Source organism: Myotis lucifugus, unplaced genomic scaffold (assembly GCF_000147115.1).
Source record: "Myotis lucifugus unplaced genomic scaffold, Myoluc2.0 scaffold_336, whole genome shotgun sequence".
NCBI lineage: Eukaryota > Metazoa > Chordata > Mammalia > Chiroptera > Vespertilionidae > Myotis > Myotis lucifugus.
In genome coordinates, this window is record NW_005871384.1 from 334,351 (window position 1) to 354,588 (window position 20,238).

At 49.2% G+C, this 20,238-nt stretch overlaps 2 protein-coding genes across 2 annotated transcripts in view; both read left to right on the forward strand.

The window, feature by feature from the left end:
- The first annotated feature begins 15 nt into the window (after positions 1 to 15).
- On the forward strand, positions 16 to 4,773 carry LOC106699200 (histone H2B-like). Its single transcript, XM_014466385.2, has 2 exons — positions 16 to 2,665; positions 4,477 to 4,773. Exons 1-2 carry the CDS (start codon positions 2,617 to 2,619, stop codon positions 4,680 to 4,682), a joined length of 255 nt encoding a protein of 84 aa, XP_014321871.1. The 5' UTR covers positions 16 to 2,616; the 3' UTR covers positions 4,683 to 4,773.
- A 7,167-nt stretch (positions 4,774 to 11,940) lies between these two features.
- IQCA1L (IQ motif containing with AAA domain 1 like) overlaps positions 11,941 to 20,238 on the forward strand; it is a 13,640-nt gene continuing 5,342 nt past the window's right edge. Inside the window, exons 1-9 of the mRNA XM_014466371.1 lie at positions 11,941 to 11,951; positions 12,584 to 12,911; positions 13,753 to 13,876; positions 14,202 to 14,377; positions 16,485 to 16,556; positions 17,893 to 18,089; positions 18,537 to 18,621; positions 19,067 to 19,177; positions 19,334 to 19,409. Of these exons, the coding sequence (XP_014321857.1) occupies positions 11,941 to 11,951; positions 12,584 to 12,911; positions 13,753 to 13,876; positions 14,202 to 14,377; positions 16,485 to 16,556; positions 17,893 to 18,089; positions 18,537 to 18,621; positions 19,067 to 19,177; positions 19,334 to 19,409 (1,180 nt within the window). The remainder of the gene's footprint in view (positions 11,952 to 12,583; positions 12,912 to 13,752; positions 13,877 to 14,201; positions 14,378 to 16,484; positions 16,557 to 17,892; positions 18,090 to 18,536; positions 18,622 to 19,066; positions 19,178 to 19,333; positions 19,410 to 20,238) is intronic.

Below are 20,238 nucleotides of genomic sequence, written 5' to 3' on the forward strand. Positions count from 1 at the left end.
CCCTGGCCAGGTGGGCCAGGCCCCTGGGGCCGCACTCCTGCATTGCTGCAATACCACTCCCCAGCTCCTCCCCTGCCCCCACCTGCCTTAGCTACACTCTGTGATCCTATCTACAGCTGGACAGTACCTGTCCGTTTTCTGTCCTTCCCGTTATTTTTGTCCATGTCTGGACTCAGCCGGCTGTTCCTGCCAGCCCCTTGCTGGTTCCTGACCCTGAGTGATGCAGCCAGAGGCACCTGAGGGTTAGCCCAAGGGCCCACACCCTGGTTGGCTTGTGAAGGAGCTTAGGATCCTGGTTTTCTGAGTTTTGATGAAGTTGGAGGAATACAACTCAGCCCACCGCCCCCATTCCTTTCTGCTTCTGGTTTGGAGCTCTGGATCAGGGCCTTATTCCTGATCGGTTTTTAAATAATTATTTAAAAGTGTAACTTTTAGACCTGCGTGACATCTACAAAGCGTCCAATAAAGAAAGAACAAGCCGTGGTCCCTGCTTTCTTTCTCGGGTCTCTGGGCCCTTTGCTCCCCTCCTCACTGCACTGCCAATGTCCATTTCCCTTCAGCAAGAGCTGGGGTGGGTGTCGGGATGGATGTGGTCTGAAGACTAGTCTATAGAATCCTGAAGAACTCAGTCCCTTTTGCTGATTTGAAATTGTGCCTTTTCTTACACTAGTGGTTCACAAACTTGAAGGCTCACAAACCTTAACGAGTCAGAATCACTTGGAGGACATGTCAGGTCACAGGTCACGGTCTTTCCTGAGTTTCCAGCTCAGTAGACCAAGAAGTAACATTTCTAACAGGTTCCCAGGTGCTGCTGGTGCTCCTGGCCTCGGGACCACGTTGAGAAGTAGCCTCCTGGAACATGTTTCTCAGAGTTGTCTGAGGCTCCTGCCACGTGGGACCTGTATCACACACTTAGGACACTTGTTAAAAATGCAGCTGCCCAGGCTCCAGATCTGTTGATTCTATCTGGTGGGATGGGAGAGGTGCAAAAATGGTCAAGAGTCTGCATTTTCACACCCAAATTTGTGAACCACTGTTGCTGGTCATACAGGGAGCTTTATTATTTTACCTGTATTTTTGCCTGAATTTTCATTAGCACTATCTAGATGACAGTCAACCCAAGGATTGGCATAGCCTGTCTGAACTTGGAATAGCATTCACCTTTGTGCCACCATGGATTCCTCACTCCACCTCTGAAGCCGCAGCAGCCATGTCTGTGGGAGAACACAGCCATGATTTTTCAGTGCTCGTTATAGTGCATCTCCAACTAGAAAAAGTCTGGGATGTCGTCTAAACCCCCACAGAGCTCAGGATATAATGAGAGAGGCAACAAGACTAGAGAGCAAGATGGCATAAATCAGATGCTAATTTGTGATTTAGGTAGAAGGATACAAAAGGGAGGGAAGTTTTCCAGAAAGGTGGGACTTGGTGCTCTAACTTGAAAGACGAGAAGGATCTCAGATGGCCATGAAGCCCTGGGCAGAGGTACAGTAAGTGAGCATCAGGTGAGAAGCTGTAGCTCAAGGTGCCGAGGCCAGAGGAAGGGCTAGGACTCCTACTCCACCCAGGGCCTGGCTTTGCTGCTTTGTGCCCTAAGTGGGGTCCAAAGCAAAGTGGCCTGTCATTGGTCTAGAGTATCCAGACTGGATTCCGGGGGGTATCAAGAGTGAGCTGCGGGGATGGATGATAAGCTGTGGAGCTGGGAGCTTTTGCTGCTTCAGCCAAGGAGGGCTGCTTTATATTACAGCCCTGAAAGTCGCTGGGTCCCTGTGCATTGTACCTGAGGTGTGAAGGGATGCTGGCTTCAGAGCTGGAGGAAAGTTGGCTTGACTATGCAAAAGAAAAGCCAATCTCAAAACTTATGAATGCTTAAAAAGCTCAACAAATAGGTATTTCTGCAAATGCCTAAAATTAGCAGTGCCTTATTGTGGGTTAAGCATTGGCCTCCTGACGGTGCCCTCGTTGGTCCTGGATCTGTCTCTGGCTTCAAAGTTTGGATAGAACAGATCCAGGGACGCCCCTTCTTCCAGCCTCAATTACCCGATGTCTTTTCCAGTCACCACCTCTGGAACCACCTCAGCCATCATCAGCCTTCGAAACCAGCCAACACCGTTTTTTGTTGTTGTTGTTTTTGGTGTGGTTTTTAAAAAAATTATTATTATTACCTTAACTTCTTATTGCCAAACAACCATGAGCTCCCTAAGTCATGAGTGTTCTTCCACTGAGGTGGAGGCTGCCGTCAACCGCCTGGTCAACCTGCATCTGCGGGCCTCCTACACCTACCTCTCTCTGAGCTTCTATTTGGACCGCCACAATGTGCTCTGGAGGGCATGGGCCACTTCTCACACAAGCTGGCAGAGAAGAAGCACAAGGGAGCTGAGCATCTCTTAAAGATGCAAAACTAGCGCAGTGGCAGATTCCCTTCTAGGACATGCTGAAGACTTCCCAAGGTGAGTGGGGCAAAACTCAGGACACCATGGAGGCCGCCATGGCCTTGAAGAGGAACCTGAACCAGGCCTTGTGGGTCTGCAGGCTCTGGGTTCTACCTGCGCAGACCCTCATCTCTGACTTCCTGGAAAACCACTTCCTGGATGAGGAAATGAAATCATAAAGAAGATGGGCGACCACCTGACTGACCTCCACAGGCTGGCCAGCCCCGAGCTGGGTGAGTATCTCTTCGAAAGCTCCCCTCAAGCAGACTAGGACCTTTGGAGCCCAGAGGCCTTTGAGGGGCCCCTCTGCATCCCCCTCATGTCTGGTTTTGCCTGAGCCATTCTTTTAACGACTCTGGAGCCCTCTGGAAACAATAAAGCTTGCAGAAAAAAAAAAAAAAAAGAATTGGCCTCCTAGTCCTCTCAAACCTTAGCATGTAAGAGGTAGCCAGATGCTGGGAACTGAGTGAGGGGTGAGTCTAGTGCAGGGATGCTTGCTCAGGTTTGTTTTCAAACCCTTCAGTGGGGGGAGTCTCGACTTCACCCTCACCGCAACCCTGAGGAGGACAGGATCTAATGGGACACCAGGGCAGGGGTGGGCAAACTTTTTGACTCGAGAGCCACAACGGGTTCTTAAACTGGACCGGAGGGCCGGAACAAAAGCATGGATGGAGTGTTTGTGTGAACTAATATAAATTCAAAGTAAACATCATTACATAAAAAGGTACGGTCTTTTTTTTTTTTTTTAGTTTTATTCATTTCAAACGGGCCGGATCCGGCCCGCGGGCCGTAGTTTGCCCACGGCTGCACCAGGGGTTTAGGCTAAACCAGCCTCGTATGGGCTCAGATTTCCTGTTGTCAATGGTAACCAGAGGTGTCTAGTTCTGTCTCCACCACTGGCTTGATGTATGTCACTGGGGAGTTACTTACCTCCCACTTTACAGAGAAACACTTAATGTCTGCCTACTCACATTTTAGGATTTATCAGGTCCCCACCGTTTGTTTTACTAGAGATCACCTAGTTCAAAATCTTGTGTGATAGCCCAGCTGTCCCATGCATCAGGACGATGCTCAGCCAACTGGTTCGATTCCCGGTCAGGACATATGCCCAGGTTGCGGGCTCAATCCCCAGTGTAGGGCATGCAAGAGGCAGCCGATCAATGATTCTCTCTCATCATTGATGTTTCTATCTCTCTCTCTCTCTCCCTTTCTCTCTGAAATCAATAAAAAATATATTTAAAAAATAAAAATATCCTGTGTGATAGAAAAGGAAACTGAGGCTGAGGAAAGTGCCTTATTTGAGGTGACAGAGTGAGTCACAGTCCAGCCACAGAACCGGGTGTCCTGACTCCTCTCATCTGGTACTGAGATTGGGTCACAGAGGTGTGCTCTCTGGCTGGTAATTTGGTAACAACAATCTACCAAATTAAGTGCACACACCCTGTGACTTGGCAGTGTCGTCTCTAGGAATAACCTTCTTTATGCTTGCGCAGTGTCCAAAGTTGCATATTTACTATAACACTAATGGCAAGAAAACAAAACCCCCAAAATGTCCATTAAAAGAGGAATGGAGATATGAGCTATGACTCCTCTACACTATGAAACACTATGCAAAAAAACCCAAAACACTATGCAAATACATTCAATGGAAAAAGCAAAGTGCTGTGTAACTGATTCCATTTGTCAAAGATAGATGCTGAGGGGGCAGGGATGGGCTAGAAGAGGTTAATGGGGGAAAAAGGGACATATGTAGTACTTTCAACAATATAGATTTTTTAAAAAGCTAGATGCTGACATGTGCTTATACAGAACCTGATAGTGTTACCTCTTTCGGTTGGGACAAACCATTTCTTTTTAACTTGGAAATAATAGTATAAAAATGAATCCCTATTTCCATGTCGCTTGGCTTCTGGGAAGAGGCTGGTGAGGTGGCCTTACAGTCCTGCGTCCCCAACCTGGGGCTGGGGCATCAGGGAGAGCTTCCTGGTTAAAGCAGTCCTGCTGTTTATCCAGGTGCACCCTGACATCGGCATCTCTTCCAAAGCTATGAGCATCATGAACTCACTTGTGAATGACATGTTTGAGCGGCTGGCCTGCGAGGCCACCCGACTGGCTCAGTACTCAGGCCGAACCACACTGACGTCCCGGGAAGTTCAGACAGCAGTGTGCCTGCTGCTGCCTGGAGAGCTGGCCAAGCACGCTGTGTCCGAGGGCACCAAGGCTGTCACCAAGTATACCAGCTCCAAGTGACCCGGGGCCTAAGCTAAATAAAGGGTGAACTGCTCTCATGCACTGTGGTGATTTCAAAAATGGACATGTGAAGGTGAGGTGTGATTTGAGACAAGGGTATTATCACTTTTCCCCCTCTTTTTTTTTTTTTTTTAAAAATATGTTTTTATTGATTTTAGAGAGAGGGAGAGGAGAGGGGGAGAGAGAGAAATATTGATCGGCTGCCTCTTGCATGAGCCCACAACCTGGTCATGTGCCCTAACCAGGAATTGAACCAACCACCTCTCAATGCATAGGACAACGCTCAACTAACTGAATCACCCAGCCAGGGCAGGTATTGTCACTTTTGATGGCCACTGAGGTGGAATTGCAACACTTACTTATACCTTTTTTTTAATTGCTTTCTGGGTGTACCCCATGAGCACGTGTGAAAAATATTCTCATCTGCAGTGAGCTGATGTAGGACTTGGGGCTGGATTCAGAATCCTCCAGCTGCTACCAGCTGTATTCATCATGCTCTCTCTGGGCCTGAAATTCCTCCTGTGTCACTCCTTTGTTTTTTAATTTCAAGAAAAATGATTTTAAATATAATAATGTTACATGCAATAAACCTTAATATTTCAAGAAAAACTATTTATTTTTATTAAATCCTTATTGTTCAGATTATTACAGTTGTTCCTCTTTTTTCCCCCCATAGCTCCCCTCCACCCAGTTCCCACCCCACCCTCTGCCCTTACCCCCCACCGCATCCTCATCCATAGGTGTACGATTTTTGTCCAGTCTCTTCCCGCACCCCCCACACACCTTTCCCCCCTGAGAATTGTCAGTCCACTCCCTTTCTATGCCCCTGATTCTATTATATTAACAAGTTTATTCTGTTCATCAGATTATTTATTCACTTGATTTTTAGATTCACTTGTTGATAGATGTGTATTTGTTGTTCCTAATTTGTATCTTTACCTTTTTCTTCTTCTTCCTCTTCTTAAAGAATACCTTTCAGCATTTCATATAATACTGGTTTGGTGGTGATGAACTCCTTTAGCTTTTTCTTATCTGTGAAGCTCTTTATCTAACCTTCAATTCTGAATGATAGCTTTGCTGGGTAAAGTAATCTTGGTTGTAGGTTCTTGGTATTCATCACTTTGAATATTTCTTGCCACTCCCTTCTGGCCTGCATAGTTTCTGTTGAGAAATCATGGGTACTCCCTTGTAGGTAACTGACTGTCTTTCTCTTGCTGCTTTTAAGATTCTCTCTTTGTCTTTTGCTCTTGGCATTTTAATTATGATGTGTCTTGGTGTGGTCCTCTTTGGATTCCTTTTGTTTGGGGTTCTCTGTGCTTCCTGGACTTGTAAGTCTATTTCTTTCACCAGGTAGGGAAAGTTTTCTGTCATTATTTCTTCAAATAGGTTTTCAATATCTTGCTCTCTCTCTTATTCTGGCACCCCCATAATTCGGATGTTGGTTCGCTTGAAGTTGTCCCAGAGGCTCCTTACACTATCTTCATATTTTTGGATTCTTTTTTCTTTTTTCTTTTCCGGTTGGGTGTTTTTCACTTCTTCGCATTTCAAATCTTTGACTTGATTCTTGCGATCCTCTAGTCTGCTGTTGGATCTCTGTATAATGTTCTTTATTTCAGTCAGTGTATGCTTAATTTCTAGTTGGTCCTTTTCCATATCCTCGAGGGTCTCACTAAATTTATCGGCGGTTTCTAGAAAATTCTTGAAAAACCTTATAACCGTGGTTTTGAACTCTATATCCAGTAGTTTGCTTTCCTCCATTTCTGTCATTTGTGACCTGTTTCTTTGTCTCCACATTTTGGCTGCTTCCCTGTGTTAATAGAGTGGCTTTCTGTGCTAGGTGTCCTATAGGGCCCAGTGGCTCAGCCTCCCCAATTACCTGAGGTGGACCAATTATTCTTGATGCACCCCTTTGTGGGCTATGTGTACAGTCTTGTAGTTAAGCCTTGATTGTAGTTGGTATCACTGGGAGGAATTGACCTCCAGGCCAATTGGCTGTGAGAATCAGCTGTGTCTATTGTGGGAGAACTTCTGTGCTGGAGACACCCTTCTGGGGCAAGACTTGCTTCAGTGGGGCTTTGGTGCTCACTGAGTCTGCCCCCTGAGTGTGTCCCTTATGGATCTGAGGATTTGTAATCTGGATGGTCCCACTCTGACCACTGGGTACACTGGCACTTGGATCTCTAAGGAGGTGCTAATTTAGCCTCTGCCTGAGGCTACCCAGCAGGAGCTACGGAGAGATCTTCAGATTCCTCTTCTTTGGGATTTGGAGGTGCCCAAATGAGGCCCAGCTGAAGCAATGCAAGCTGCTGTGGGGCCTTGGGCCTTCTTTTGAATGTTCTGGGTCTCTCTGATCCAGCTGCAGCTTGTTAGGTAATTTTAGATTGCAAAGGGCCAGGCCATTCATATGCAAAAGCCTCTGCGCACTGCTTTGGTGGGGTGGGGTCTCAGGGAATCAACAGGGCAGAGCAAACAGCTATGGCTGATCCTCAGCCCTGCCCTAGGAGGCCCTGGGTCTCAGTGTCCTGGTAATCACCGCAAACACCTCTGAGAGAAAACCGCCCTCGAGTTCTGCCCACTGCCAGATAGTCCAGTTTCTCCCCATATGAGTCTGGGTCCCCAGAGACTCCCCCAAACTGGAGTTCAGAGCCATCGGGAGCTTGTGTCTCCCTCCTGATTGAAAAAGACAACCACGTCCTCAGTTGCCAGCCCTTTCCGCATGCACCTCAGTACCTCTGCACTTTACTTCCGCACCTCCTCTGAATCTCAGTGTGCTTTTCTCTTTCCTTCTAGTTGTAGAATTTCCACTCAGCTAGCCTTCCTGTGGCTCTGGATGTTTTGTCTTTTAGTTGTATTTTTGAAGTGGTTGTGCAAGGCAGCAATTTCAGGTGTTTACCTATGCCACCATCTTGAAAAACTATTTTAAATATGATAATGTTACATATTAACACAATTATTCAAGAAAAATGATCTTACATATAATATTACATGCAATAAACACTAATATTTCAAGAATAAAAGGATTTTAAGTATAATAATATTACCAAAACTGTACTAACATAGTCTGATATCATAAAAGTTGTAGGAAATATTTAAAAATCTGCAAATAATAGGATTACTTCTATTATATTCTAGAATATTTTCCCCTCTGGCTCTATTTTTGTTCATCAGTTTATGTTGTTCATTATATTCCACAAATGAGTGAGATTATATGATATTTATCTTTCTCTGACTGGCTTCTTTCACTTAGCATGATGCTTTTAAAGTCTATTTTGTCAGATATGAGTATTGCTACTCCAGCTTTTTTTTTCTTTTCCATTTGCCTGGAAAAATTTTTTCCATCCCTTCACTTTCATCCTGTGTGTGTCTTTTGTTTTGAGGTGGGTCTCTTATAGACAGCATGTAGTTGGGTCATGTTTTTGTATCCATTCAGCTACCCTACACCTTTTGATTGGAGCATTTAATCCATTTACATTTAGGGTTATTATTGAGAGGTACCTATTTATAGCCATTTTAATTCTGTATGGCTAGATTTCTCTCTCTGTTTCTTCTTCTCAGCAATCCCTTACAGCAGTCCCTTTAGCATTTCTTGTAATGCTGGCTTGGTGGTGATGAACTCCTTTAGCCTTTTTTTTTTTTCTTTTTTCTTTTTTTTGTCTGGGAAGCTCTTTATTTGACCTTCTATTTTGAATGATAGCCTGGCTGGATATAGTAATCTTGGTTTCAGATCCTTGCTTTCCATTACCTTGAGTACTTCATGCCATTCCCTTCTGGCCTGTAGAGTTTCTGATTAGAAATCAGGCATCAGCCTTATGGGAACTCCTTTGTAGGTAACAGTTTTCTTTTCTCTTGCTGCCTTTAAGATTCTCTCTTTGTCTTTAATTGTTGGCATTTTAATTATGATGTGTCTGGATGTAGGTCTGTTTGGGTTCTTGATTGGGGTTTTCTGTGCCTCCTGAACTTGTGTGACTTTTTCCTTTACCAGGTTAGTGAAGTTTTCTACCATTATTTCTTCAAACACCTTCTCTATGCCTTTCTCCCTTTCTGCCTCTTCTGGCACACCTATCATTCTAATATTGTTATGTTTCACATTGTCCCACAGGTCCCTTAAGCTGTCATCCTGTTTTTCAATTGTTTTTTTTCTTTTTGGTTCTCTAATTGAGTGATATTTTCAACTCTGTCTTCTAATTCACTGATTCGATCCTCAGCTTCCCCTAATCTGCTGTGTATTCCTTCCAATGTGTTCTTTATTTGTGTTATGTCATTCTTTATCTCAGACTACTCTTTTTTCATAGTTACTATACCTTTTTTCATACTGTTAAGCACTTTTAACATCATTACTCTGAACTCTGTTTTAGATAAATTTCTTATCTCTGCTTCATTTATTTCTTCTGGAGAATTTGCTAGTTCTTTCATTTGGGGGTTGTTTCTTTGGTTCCTCATTTTGGTTGTCTGTTTGGGTTTGTGACTATGTATTAGGTAGGTCCTCTACACCTCTGAATCTCTACTGCAGGACAGTGTTAAAGGCTGTTTCTGACTAATTGGATTAGGCAAAGACACAAAGCCTCCAGAGACCGCCTCTGTCTACAGACTAATAACTTAAATTGCCCGCAGGCAATCGTCCTCATGTGTGGTGAGAGTTTTTTCAACAGAGTGGGGCAGTTACTTCTGTCTGGAGGCTAATTGCTACTTTTAATCTCTTAAGTGGCCTCAGGGCAAGGTGTTTTCCACTAGGGTGTGTCAACTGTCTTCCCCCACCTCAGGCAAGGCAAATGTCTGTGTGGGAAAGATGTCCTCTGCTGTGTGAGGGAATGACTCAGCACAGGAAACTTGGGGTGTCTGCCTTCTGAGCTCTATCGCCTGAGTCCCCAGTCCTGGGGTCTGCTCTCACAGCTCCAGTCCACTTTGCTTTCCCTCTGCCTGAGCACAAGGTGGGTGGCTCCACAGGGAATTTTTGTGTGATGGACCTTTAAGAGGGTGCTCAAACTTTCAGCTGCCACTCCCTGGCAGACAGCACCCCACTGCTTTTCCCAGCTAGATGTTATGTGGGTACTCTCTTCAGCTTGGTGCTATCTAATGGGGAGCCCAGCTTCAGGATTAGATCCCAGAGTTCTCAGTGGCACCCTTCCCTCCTCCCCCCCGCCCCCAGCTGAGATATCTCTCTGGGACTTCAGTTGCCATCTGTAGGTGCCTGGCCAGCCCTTTCATGCCTCCACCCCTCCTACCAGTCTCTATGCCAGTGGTTCTCAACCTGTGGGTCGCGACCCCTTTGGGGGTTGAACGACCCTTTCACAGGGGCCGCCTAAGACCATCGGAAAACACATATATAATTACATATTGTTTTTGTGATTGATCACTATGCTTTAATTATGTTCAATTTGTAACAATGAAATTGGGGGTCACCACAACATGAGGAACTGTATTAAAGGGTCGTGGCATTAGGAAGATTGAGAACCACTGCTCTATGCGTTCTCCACCTTCAGTCCTTGGTTATCAGGGTTTTCTCCTGTGAGTTTTCCGTTGATTATTCAGGAAGCCTTTCCGTATTTCAGTTGTAATTCCAGCTTTTTCCTGGGAGCATGTCCATGCAGCATCCTCCTACTCTGCTGCCATTTTTAATCTCCCCTGTGTTACTCCTTCAGACTATGTTTTATGATGCTATTTCCAGCAAACTGCCATTTTTGTCCCATGCTGGGCACAGGGGTCTACATAGATGTATTCTTTTTAATATATATATATATTTTATTGATTTCAGAGAGGAAGAGAGGAGAGAGATAGAAACATCAATGATGAGAGAGAATCATTGATCAGTTGCCTCCTGCATGCTCCTTACTGGGGATGGAACCCACAACCCGGGCATGTGCCCTGACTGGGAATCAAACTGTGACATTCAACCACTGAGCAACACCGGCCAGGCTAGATGTATTCTTTAAGATACAAAACGGAAGACCTGAACCAGCTTGCAAACAGCCTGCTGGGATCTATAAGATGTTTTCATTCTCCCCTAACATTTTCTTCCCCTTCATTTCAGAAGATACTGGTGGGAAGGTTTTTGAGACTACTAACTTTTCTTCCCCAATTTTATTTCAAAAAATCTCAAACCCAGACACACACAAAAAGTTGCAAGAGAATACAATGGCCATTTGTATGTCCCTCACTCAAGTTCACCACTTAACATCTGACCCCATGTATCTTTTCTCTCTTATTCAGCCTTTGCTCCAGCTTGTGGGCATGTGACCCATAAATGCTGTCCCAAGCTCAGAGAGGTGGAGTGGAGGGAGTCGGTGACCAAGTCCAAAATCCGCTATGTTCGCTTTGTGACCGGCTCAGCTCATCGCCTTCCACTCCATGTGCTGAGAAGGCTCTCTGTGACAGTGGCTGCCTTCACACACATTTTCTCATATGAAGAGACTCACATGGAGGTGCCCTGAGGTGAGAACTAATTACCCACGCTTGGGTTTCACAGCTAGAAGCTGGCAGGCACAGATCTGGCCCCTGAGCCTCGGCGTTTCCCGGCTCCTACCTTGCTACTCCAGGTGCCATTCAGAGGCTGGCCGTGTCTGTGTGGCTGGGAGCTTGTCAGGGATACAGACTCTCAGGCCTACCTCAAACTGTGGAATTGGAACCTGCATTTTGACAAGATCCTCAAGTCCTAATGCCTGAGAACTCATCTCTGGCTCCTCCCTTCTCCCCCTTCCTTTGCCCTGAGCCTTATGTATGTATTTAATTTTAAGTCCCTACTTGATATGGAGCCTAAAAGACAACCACCAGCTGACCAGAGTCAGGAGGTAGTGCTTTGTCTTTTCTAAAGAATGGTCTCCTGAGCCCCCGGACAGTCGCACAGCAGAGTGAACAGCTGGGTCTGCATTAAGGGGTACAGGGCTCCTCCAGCTGGAGTAATGCCTCCAGGACTAATATTCACCAGAGTCTTGAAGTTACAGGGTGATTTCAAACAGGGACCACTCTTTTACTTGATCCTCACAAGAGAAGTAGCCACAGCAGAGCCCACACTCTGCCCTAGCTTTCCAAGGCTTGCTGCAAAGGAGCCTGCCTCCCCTCAGAGTGCTGCCTCCAGAATGTCCTCTGTGATGTGTCCCCAATTGTGCACCCACAGCCCCTCCCCTCCCAACATTAGAACATGGAGACAATGGGACAGAACCCTTAAAACTGGGCTGCTCTGGGGGTGCAGTCAGAGTGGAACCACAGGGCTTCTGTGGATTCCACGACCAGCTCACCAAGGGTAGCGTGAGGAGTGAGCACCATGTCGGAGGGGTAAGTTGGGGCTGGAGTGGAGCCCCCAGGGCTGGGAGAGCAAAGAGCAAGCTGCCTCCTGCTCAAGGTCCCATCAGGCTGGGGCTGCTGGACAGGGAGAAGGACTGGTGGGTGGGTGGGTCATGCTGGGCCAGGGCCCCTGATTCTCACTCAGCAGCCCCAGTTGCTCCAGTCTGTGGTCAGCTTTTGCTCTTCAGATGTCTCTTAGACTATTAAATTCAGAGCCAGGGCTCTTCTCTGGGGAAGGGACCATCCTCTACACTCATCCCTCACCCACTTCCCACCCACCATCCTAGACCACTGCAGCATCCCTGGGCTGCACCCTCACCATGGACGGACCAACTGCTGCCAACTCCAAAGGGCCTCTTCCTTATAGGGAGCCCCTAAGAGCCATGGCCATTCTTCATTCCTCTAGTGACCCCAATCTCACACCCCCAGTGTGCTCACTGTGGCTGCCATCTCCTGCCCCTGAGGACCCCTCACTTCACTGAGCTCCACTGTGAGTAACCCTAACATCACACCTTCTGAAACCTGAGTTCACACTCCTCGAAAGGCTCAGCAGCACCCCTGCAACCCCCGTCCCCAAGCCTCTGATGCTCAGAACACTCCAGTGCACACTGCCTCCTCTCCAGATCTTACCAACGCCTCTGGGACTCTTCCCACGTGACCTTGCAAGAGCTACTGGACCAAGAGCAGCCCATGCTCCAACCCGTGCCCACCCGGGAGTGGCAGTCCTTCCAGTACAGGCTCTCATCGCTCTACCTGTACTACCTGGGGCTGCTGCGCGGGTTCGACACTCTCTATGACCAGATGGTGCAGCCGCAGAAGCGGCGGCTGCTGCGGCGCCTGCTGGACAGCGTGGCGGGCCGCGTGCTGGAGCTCAAGGATGAGATGGTGCGGGTAGACATGTGCGAGTGGCACTGCCTGGACCACGTGCTGCGGGACCTCGGGCTCACCCCGGTGCGAGGACAGCGTGGTGGAGGGTGGGGGTGGGGTGGGGCTGGTCTTGACCTCCTTCAGACACCTCTGGGGCCTCTGCAAGGAAGGGAGGGAGGTCAAGCAGGTGGATCAAGGATGGGGGAGAAGGCCTTCAGAAACTGGGGTGGGGGTGGAGGTGCATGCAAGTGGCTAGTGGGGTGTAGCTAGAGAGTCAGGCTGGAGGTCTCACGTGGATGGGAAGATTCATGACCCGGGAGGGATCAGTGAAGAGTCCCCTAGGTGCTTGCTCCTCAAAGTGTAGTCCATGGACCAGCAGCGTCAGCACCACTAGCAGCTCGTTAGAAATGCAGACTCTGGAAGCCTCACCCCAAGCCTACTCATCTGTACTTGCATTTTAACAAGACCCTCAGGTGATCTGGATGTACCAGCAGGTTCCAGAGCATGAAGCTCCAAGGCCATGGTTCACTGCTCCCATCTAGGGCAGTCTCGGTTTCCTGACCTGCTGCATCAGACTCAGCTGTTGGCTTTTAAAAAAACAGATTCTCCAGGCCGTGCAATTCTGAGTGGTGGTCCAGGGAGGGCCTGGGAGTCTGCATTTTAAAGGCTTCCCAGTTGATTCCGGTTCACAGTCAGGTTTGGAACCACTGCCCATTAGCTCCAGAATTCAACTCTGGCCACAGGGTCCAGGCAGGGGAGAAAGTGATGACTGTGAGTGGATTTGCCAGTTGCCCATAAATTTCCAACTCCAGGGATCTAGCATGGAGGAAAACAGGATCTCTGTGAGTAGCTGGAAATAGTAATGGACTGGCCAAACGGCCTACCTTCTGATTCCTGACCTTCTGTCCCCCCTATTGCCCCAAAGGCTGACCTGGAGGTTCCAATCCCCAAATACTTCCGGCAGGAGCAGTCCAGCATTCTGCAGGAGCGAGAGCTGATGCTGGCAGAAATCCTATCCAGAATGGAGCCAGTGTCCTTCCAGGAGGCAAGTCCAGGGGACTCTCTCCCCGACTCCTCCCATAGCCCTGCTCCGGGAATAGACATGCCCCCCTTCAGGACTCAGGGAGGCCCTGCCCTGCCCTGCTCCCACCTGAGAGTGCTCTTCGGATAATCCCTAGTGTCCTTCAAGGCTGCTCCTGTGTCCTTGTAACCTTCCAACACCAACAGAGAGGAGCAGGACTTGGGCACCTAGATGTCCTGGGAGGCCCATGCCCCCAGCATGTCCTTCAGTGTCTAATTTCCCGACTGCCCACCTGGATACGAGCCCTCCCTCATCTTCTGCTCCTTTGCTCTAATCTGGCCAGGTTGAACCAGTAATGAGCCGAACTGAGGCCATAATCCTGCTGCAAACGGCCGAGCGGGCCAGACAAGGCAGACTCCGAGCCACCTTCATTCGAGAGATCCGAAGAGAGGAGGAGCGGGATCGGAAGATGAGGGAGAGCGGGTGGCACAGGTTAAATCCGAACCAAGCAGCTATCACCATTCAGAAGGTAACCCCCCAGTGTCCAGGAAGAAAGGCAAGGTAGTCACCTCTTCCAGGAAGCCTCCCTAGCTTAGCAATTGATGACAGAGGTGCAGGTGCTTGGGTTCTGTGGCCACATAACTAGACTCTAAACTAGGGACCTTGATAATCAATAATCATGCATCTTATTTGTTTATTGATTCTACATCTTATCCCCAAAAAGAACTTGAAGTAGGATACCATAAAAGTCCTAGAAACAGATGGTTCATTAAAATTAGGGGAGAATGATCCATAATAAGGTAGCAGGACAGAGTAGGTAATCATTTTAGAAATTCTTAAGACTGTTAGAAATGTCACTAAAATATACCCTGACCCTCCTGGCAGCTGAGGCAAAGGAAATATAATGAAGAGAACTGGTGTGATCCAGGCGTCCTCAAGGTCTGTGCCGTCTGGAGTCACCCTCGGTTTTAACATGGAAATAACACAATCACACCCCATCCTTCTCACTGTTCTGGTGGCCATTCTACCCTCCCAGCTCCTGCTGTGCCCTCAGTGTGTGGGCCTGGCCTCTATCATTGGCCACCACGAGGCTGGGCGATAGTGGTTAACAGCTTGATGATACTGGAGGGGCCCTGGGAAAATTTCAGTGCAGAAAAGGGCCATTTTGCTCCTGCAGCTGTCACCCCTCCTGGGGCCCTGCTGGTCACAGGAAGTCACTTGCCACCTTTTCTTTCCAAAGCGGGCCCAGAATGGCTGGCATGGGCTAGGTTTTCCTCTCCTTCTCCCTCAAGTCCCAATGCCTCCAAACCTCCTGTCTGCCGGCCCAAGAGAGGAAACTTAGAGGCACTTCCTACCAAAACCCAAAAGTAAACCAACCTACTGACAAACATCACCCCTGAGGACAGAGAGCCTCTCCAAGTGGGCAGATTTTGATTATTTTTAAAAAAATCAAATTTGTATTCATTTCAGAGAAGGGAGAGGAAGAGAGAGATAGAAACATCAATGATGAAAGAGAATCATTTATCGGCTGCCTCCTGCACGTCCCATACTGGGGATTGAGCCTGCAGCCTGGGCATGTGCCCTGACTGGGAATAGAACTGTGACCTCCTGGTTCATAGGTTGATATTCAACCACTGACCCTCCCCCCCACCCCCCCGGCCGGGATAGATTTTGATTATTGATCAGTAGGCAGTGTTCCAATCAGAGCCCCTGCATTTGGTGACCGACCCAATGTCCAGCTACCCCATAGAGGAGGAGGTCCTCACCTTCAGGGTCAATAAAGCAGCATTTTGAGAGGGGGGTTGACCCCAAAGACAGAGCCCCACTTCCCCCCAAGAACCAAAGCAAGTCACTTTGTCCCTGTTGCCAGACATCAAGGGTGTGGGAATTCTACATCCCAGTCTTCAAGTTCTCGAGTACAAATACTAATCAGAAGCCATTATCGTGGGCTTTTCCACTGCTAGTCCCAGGAGCCCAGACAGGCGCCCGCCCTGCCTCCCTCTGCCCAGTGCACCTCCTTCTACCCTCTGGCACTGGGTTGTCCGCAGGTCTGAGAGGGGCTGGTGGCCTGGGAGAAGAACATTGGGCGAGGAGTCAGGAAACCTGGCCCCAGTCTCAGCTCTGCAGTGACAGGCTCCCGGCCTGGGAGAGATCTTGTACTGTCTCCAGCCTCAGTTTCCTTATGTCAAAAATGCAGGAATTGTTTAGGGGAGCTCCATAGTCCCTACGGAAATGATGTTTGTGTGCCTGGGTGAAGTAATCTAGTATTTATTCCAAATGCTATGGGAATTCTGAGACATGAGTGTTGTAAGCGCTTTTTGAAGATGGCAGTACTTGAACTCTGATCTGTGCCTCAGAAGTTATAGCAGATGAGGAGGGACTGCCGGGGAGGCCCTGAGGGAGCAATGCCTAGGTGCTGGACAGCTTGGGGGCATCCCTGCCCCACCCTGTTTCACACTGTCCCTGCTCAGGTGGCAATTGTCCATGAGCTGCACCTCCCCAGGTGCCTCCCCAGCTCCTCCCCCACCTCCCACCCACACCTTTGCCAGCCAGACCTCCAGAGCGGCTGCTAAGCCCAAGAGCCACATCCTAGAAGAAATGCAGTGTGCGGAGTGTCTGGGCCTGTGTTCCCCCAGGTGTGGAAAGGTTACCTACAGAGGAAACACACTCAGTATGACCGGCAAACAGAGATGGAATTCATCGGCATGGTGAGTCCTCTGGGCACAGGCAGGGGCACAGGGCTGCCAGTGTATGGGACGTCCTTCTGTGTCCCAGCCCCAGAGCACAGCCCTGTACAGCCATCACTGCCCACACCACCCACCACTCAGGACTGTGGTAGGCACGATGGAGGGGAGCAGGCCAATGCCAGGGGGCCCGAGGGTCCTTCAGGACTTGGCTGAGAAAGGACAGGAAAGCCACAGCCAACACATCCCTTCCCACCCTCCCTGAACTAGAGCCCTTAGAAGAATCTCAAATATGGGTGTGGGATGAGGGATAGCAGCACCAAGTATCCTGGACCCCATGTCTGTGCCCCTGGCTGGAAGAGGGGCTGCATGTGTGGGCCCAGCAGAAGGAGGTCACAGGGGCCCAGTTGGGATGGGGCACAGCCCCTCACACAGTGTTTTGGGGGGCTATGGGCTCCCCACTTGCTCTGGGCCCCAGAATTGCTTCTCCTCTGCATGCAGGGAGCAGGGCTAAGTGTGAACAACATGAGGCAAGCGTGAGAGTGCACATGGGGGAGTGTGGGTGGTAAGTGGGGCCCCACTCCCTGAATCGGTCTGTCCTCTGCTCTCTGATGCTTCCTTCATCTAGCTGGTCTCCGCTGACTTAGGGTGACAGGGGCAAGAGACATGATCCCTGGGAGGGGCTTTGCAGTGGGCAGAGCCCATGGAGGCCTGGCTGATATGGGGGCGGGGCAGAGAGATTAGAGACAGAGCTGGGGTGGCTACTTTAAGAGGCTTGGGGACTTCAGGAGAGAGGGGTCAGGGTCTGCTTCATGGGAGTGGAGGTCAGAGACTTGATGATCTGGACCCCCAGGAGGCCCGAGGTCAGGCTTTGGTGGAGAAGGGCAGGGGGTTTGGGCACAGCAGGGGGTGAGGAATGAGCCTGCTGCCCGGCCCATCAGCAGTGTGAGCTCAGCGTTTTCAGTAATTGTCTCTGCGCACAGTGATATTTAAAATACATTTGGGAGCCAATGAGGCGGGAAAGTGGCTGCGAGTGAGGCTGCCAAGGCGGGCGCTGGGCGGGGGTGCAGGCAGGGGGGGTGAGGCGGGGGCTGGGGCTGAGGCTCACAGGGGAGGGTGTGCTGGGGGATCGGGCAGGGGGGCCTGCCCGGATGCATCTAGCAAACTCATTATCAGAGTAATTTACACAGAGGAGTTTCAGCACCAAACAATTTCTCCTGATGCAGGCATGCCCGGTGTTCCGTGTGGGTGTGCATGCGAGGCACGTGTAGGGAATGCGTGGGGGCAGGTGTGCGAGCCTAAGGCCGGGTCCGCCCCACTCCCACTCCTGAGTCCCTTGGCTCCCTCCTCATGTCCCCAGATCCCCTTGCCTGGCCTAGTGGAGCACGCGTCCGTAGCCAACCTCAGGCAGGATGTCAGGAGATTCCGCCAGATAGAGAAAGAGGAGGAGTTCCAGCTGGCCATCTCGAAGACCCACGATGCTCTCAGAGAGACCGAGGGGCCCGATATCAAGGAGAAAATGAAGGAGCAAATCCGACAGTGGTTTATCGAGTGCCAGTCAGTGTCCCCAGCCTCAGCTGACTCAACCCTCAACCCCTTTCCCTCCTCACACCTGTCTTGTCTTCTGGTCTAGCCTGGGCCCTCTTCTCCGTTCACCCTGTCCCACCAGCACTCTGCTAATGCACTGGCTTAAACCTGGGACCATCTCCACTACAGGACCCTCTCCACCATGACTTGCTATTTCCCCGAATAGAAGAGAAAATGCCAGAATAAGATGGGGGAAAGCATCCAGGAATGTCCCCTGAGTGATCTGTCCTTTCTATTCTGTAACTATTCCTTCCCTCTCTCCCTCATCCTCTCTGGCCCTTTATCTTCCCCCATCCTTCTCTCTATGCATCTATTCATCCATACACCCACCCTTCAACCCACCCTTCCACCTGCCCATCCATTCGTCCATATGTCCACCCACCTGTCCATCTCTCTGACCATCTTATGTTCACTTAGTGCCCTTACTGGCCGATTCCCTAATTATCCAGACGAGTCTTTAGGTGGATCCAACCAGATCTTCTCAGACAAGACTCCAGAACAGGTACCCTGGAGGTGGGGCAGATTTCTGTGGCCGATGGAGTCTGAGGTTACAGAGTACTGAGTGTAAACTGAGGGTGGCAGTGGGGTGCCGGGCGAGGTCAGTCTCAATGGAGGCAGAGGTGGCTGGAGGGAATATATGTAGTTAGGAAGACTGCTTGGGGGGGTGGGGTACCTGCATCTGAGAAGGCATCCTTGTCCAGGGAGAGGAAATGTCTGGTGAGACTATTATAGCTCTAGTAACCCACAGGCCAGGAGAGAGCAGCCGCTCTGGTCAGAACACCTCATCACCTGATGCCCCTCTTCCTGGACCCCAGATAAGTCTCAGGACCCCACCAGTTCCCCTAGGACTTGGGGCCCTGAGCCTACCCCAGCCACAGGTCTGGGTTCTCTTGCTCCTATAAAATGCCCTTGGTCTTCTCTGAAGCATCGTTTATCCTTGGTCACAGGTGAAAATGGAACTGGAGAATCCGGTCCAGGAGAGCACTAAAAAAGAAGACAAAAATAAAGAAAAAGAAAAGGAGAAGAAGAAAGCGAAGGAAGACAAGACCAAGAAGAGTGTAAGGCAGCTCCTGAACGTGTGAAATAATAGGGCAGGGGGAGCAAAGTCTGAGGGGATTTCTGGTAGGAAAGCTGGTCTGGTGAGCATTATTAGGATCAGAGTTTGTGAAGGGTGAAGGCGAGGGGGTCAAGGTCACATGGTGTTTCTATTCTAGGAAGCAGATACGATGCTGAAAGCATTGCCATCCAAATTTATACCCCTGATCAATGCCGGACACGAGGAGTATAAAAGTAAGGGGAGAGAAGGCTGGAAGCTGTCCAGGACGTGTGGGACCTTAGAGTGACCCTTGGTCCTGGGGAAAGTGGACATGTGCCACGTGGGTCATGAGGTGGCAGAATGGGTGTGGAGGCCAAGGGGCTAATACCAAAGGGAGCGGGTGTGAGGTCATTATGGGCTTGGGTCTGAATCCTGCAGTCATAGGCCTTGGGATCAGGCCTCTGTCTATGACAGTGATGGCGAACCTATGACACGCATGTCAGAGGTGACACGCGAACTCATTTTTTTGGTTGATTTTTCTTTGTTAAATGGCATTTAAATATATAAAATAAATATCAAAAATATAAATCTTTGTTTTACTATGGTTGCAAATATCTTTTTTTTTTAATATATTTTATTGATTTTTTACAGAGAGGAAGGGAGAGAGATAGAGAGTTAGAAACATCGATGAGAGAGAAACATCGATCAGCTGCCTCCTGCACATCTCCTACTGGGGATGTGCCCGCAACCCAGGTACATGCCCTTGACCGGAATCGAACCTGGGACCTTTCGGTCCGCAGGCCGACGCTCTATCCACTGAGCCAAACCGGTTTCGGCTATGGTTGCAAATATCAAAAAATTTCTATATGTGACACAGCACCAGAGTTAAATTAGGGTTTTTCAAAATGCTGACACGCCGAGCTCAAAAGGTTCGCCATCACTGGTCTATGATGTGGTAGAAGCAGTGCCAGGTAGCTGGGTGAGGACAGGGGGCCAGCCTGGGTCAGGTTCTTGGCTCAAGTGTGCATGTGTGTGAGAGACAGAGAGACAGAGTGAAAGAGAAGTAGACCAGCCTGGAACAGG

Excerpts from the sequence above, each read along its gene's own strand:
- LOC106699200 (XM_014466385.2), top strand. The coding sequence starts at position 2,617 with ATGGGCGACCACCTGACTGACCTCCACAGGCTGGCCAGCCCCGAGCTG. Across the intron at positions 2,666-4,476 it reads GCTGGCCAGCCCCGAGCTGG|CTATGAGCATCATGAACTCA; the intron begins GTGAGTATCTCT and ends TCTCTTCCAAAG.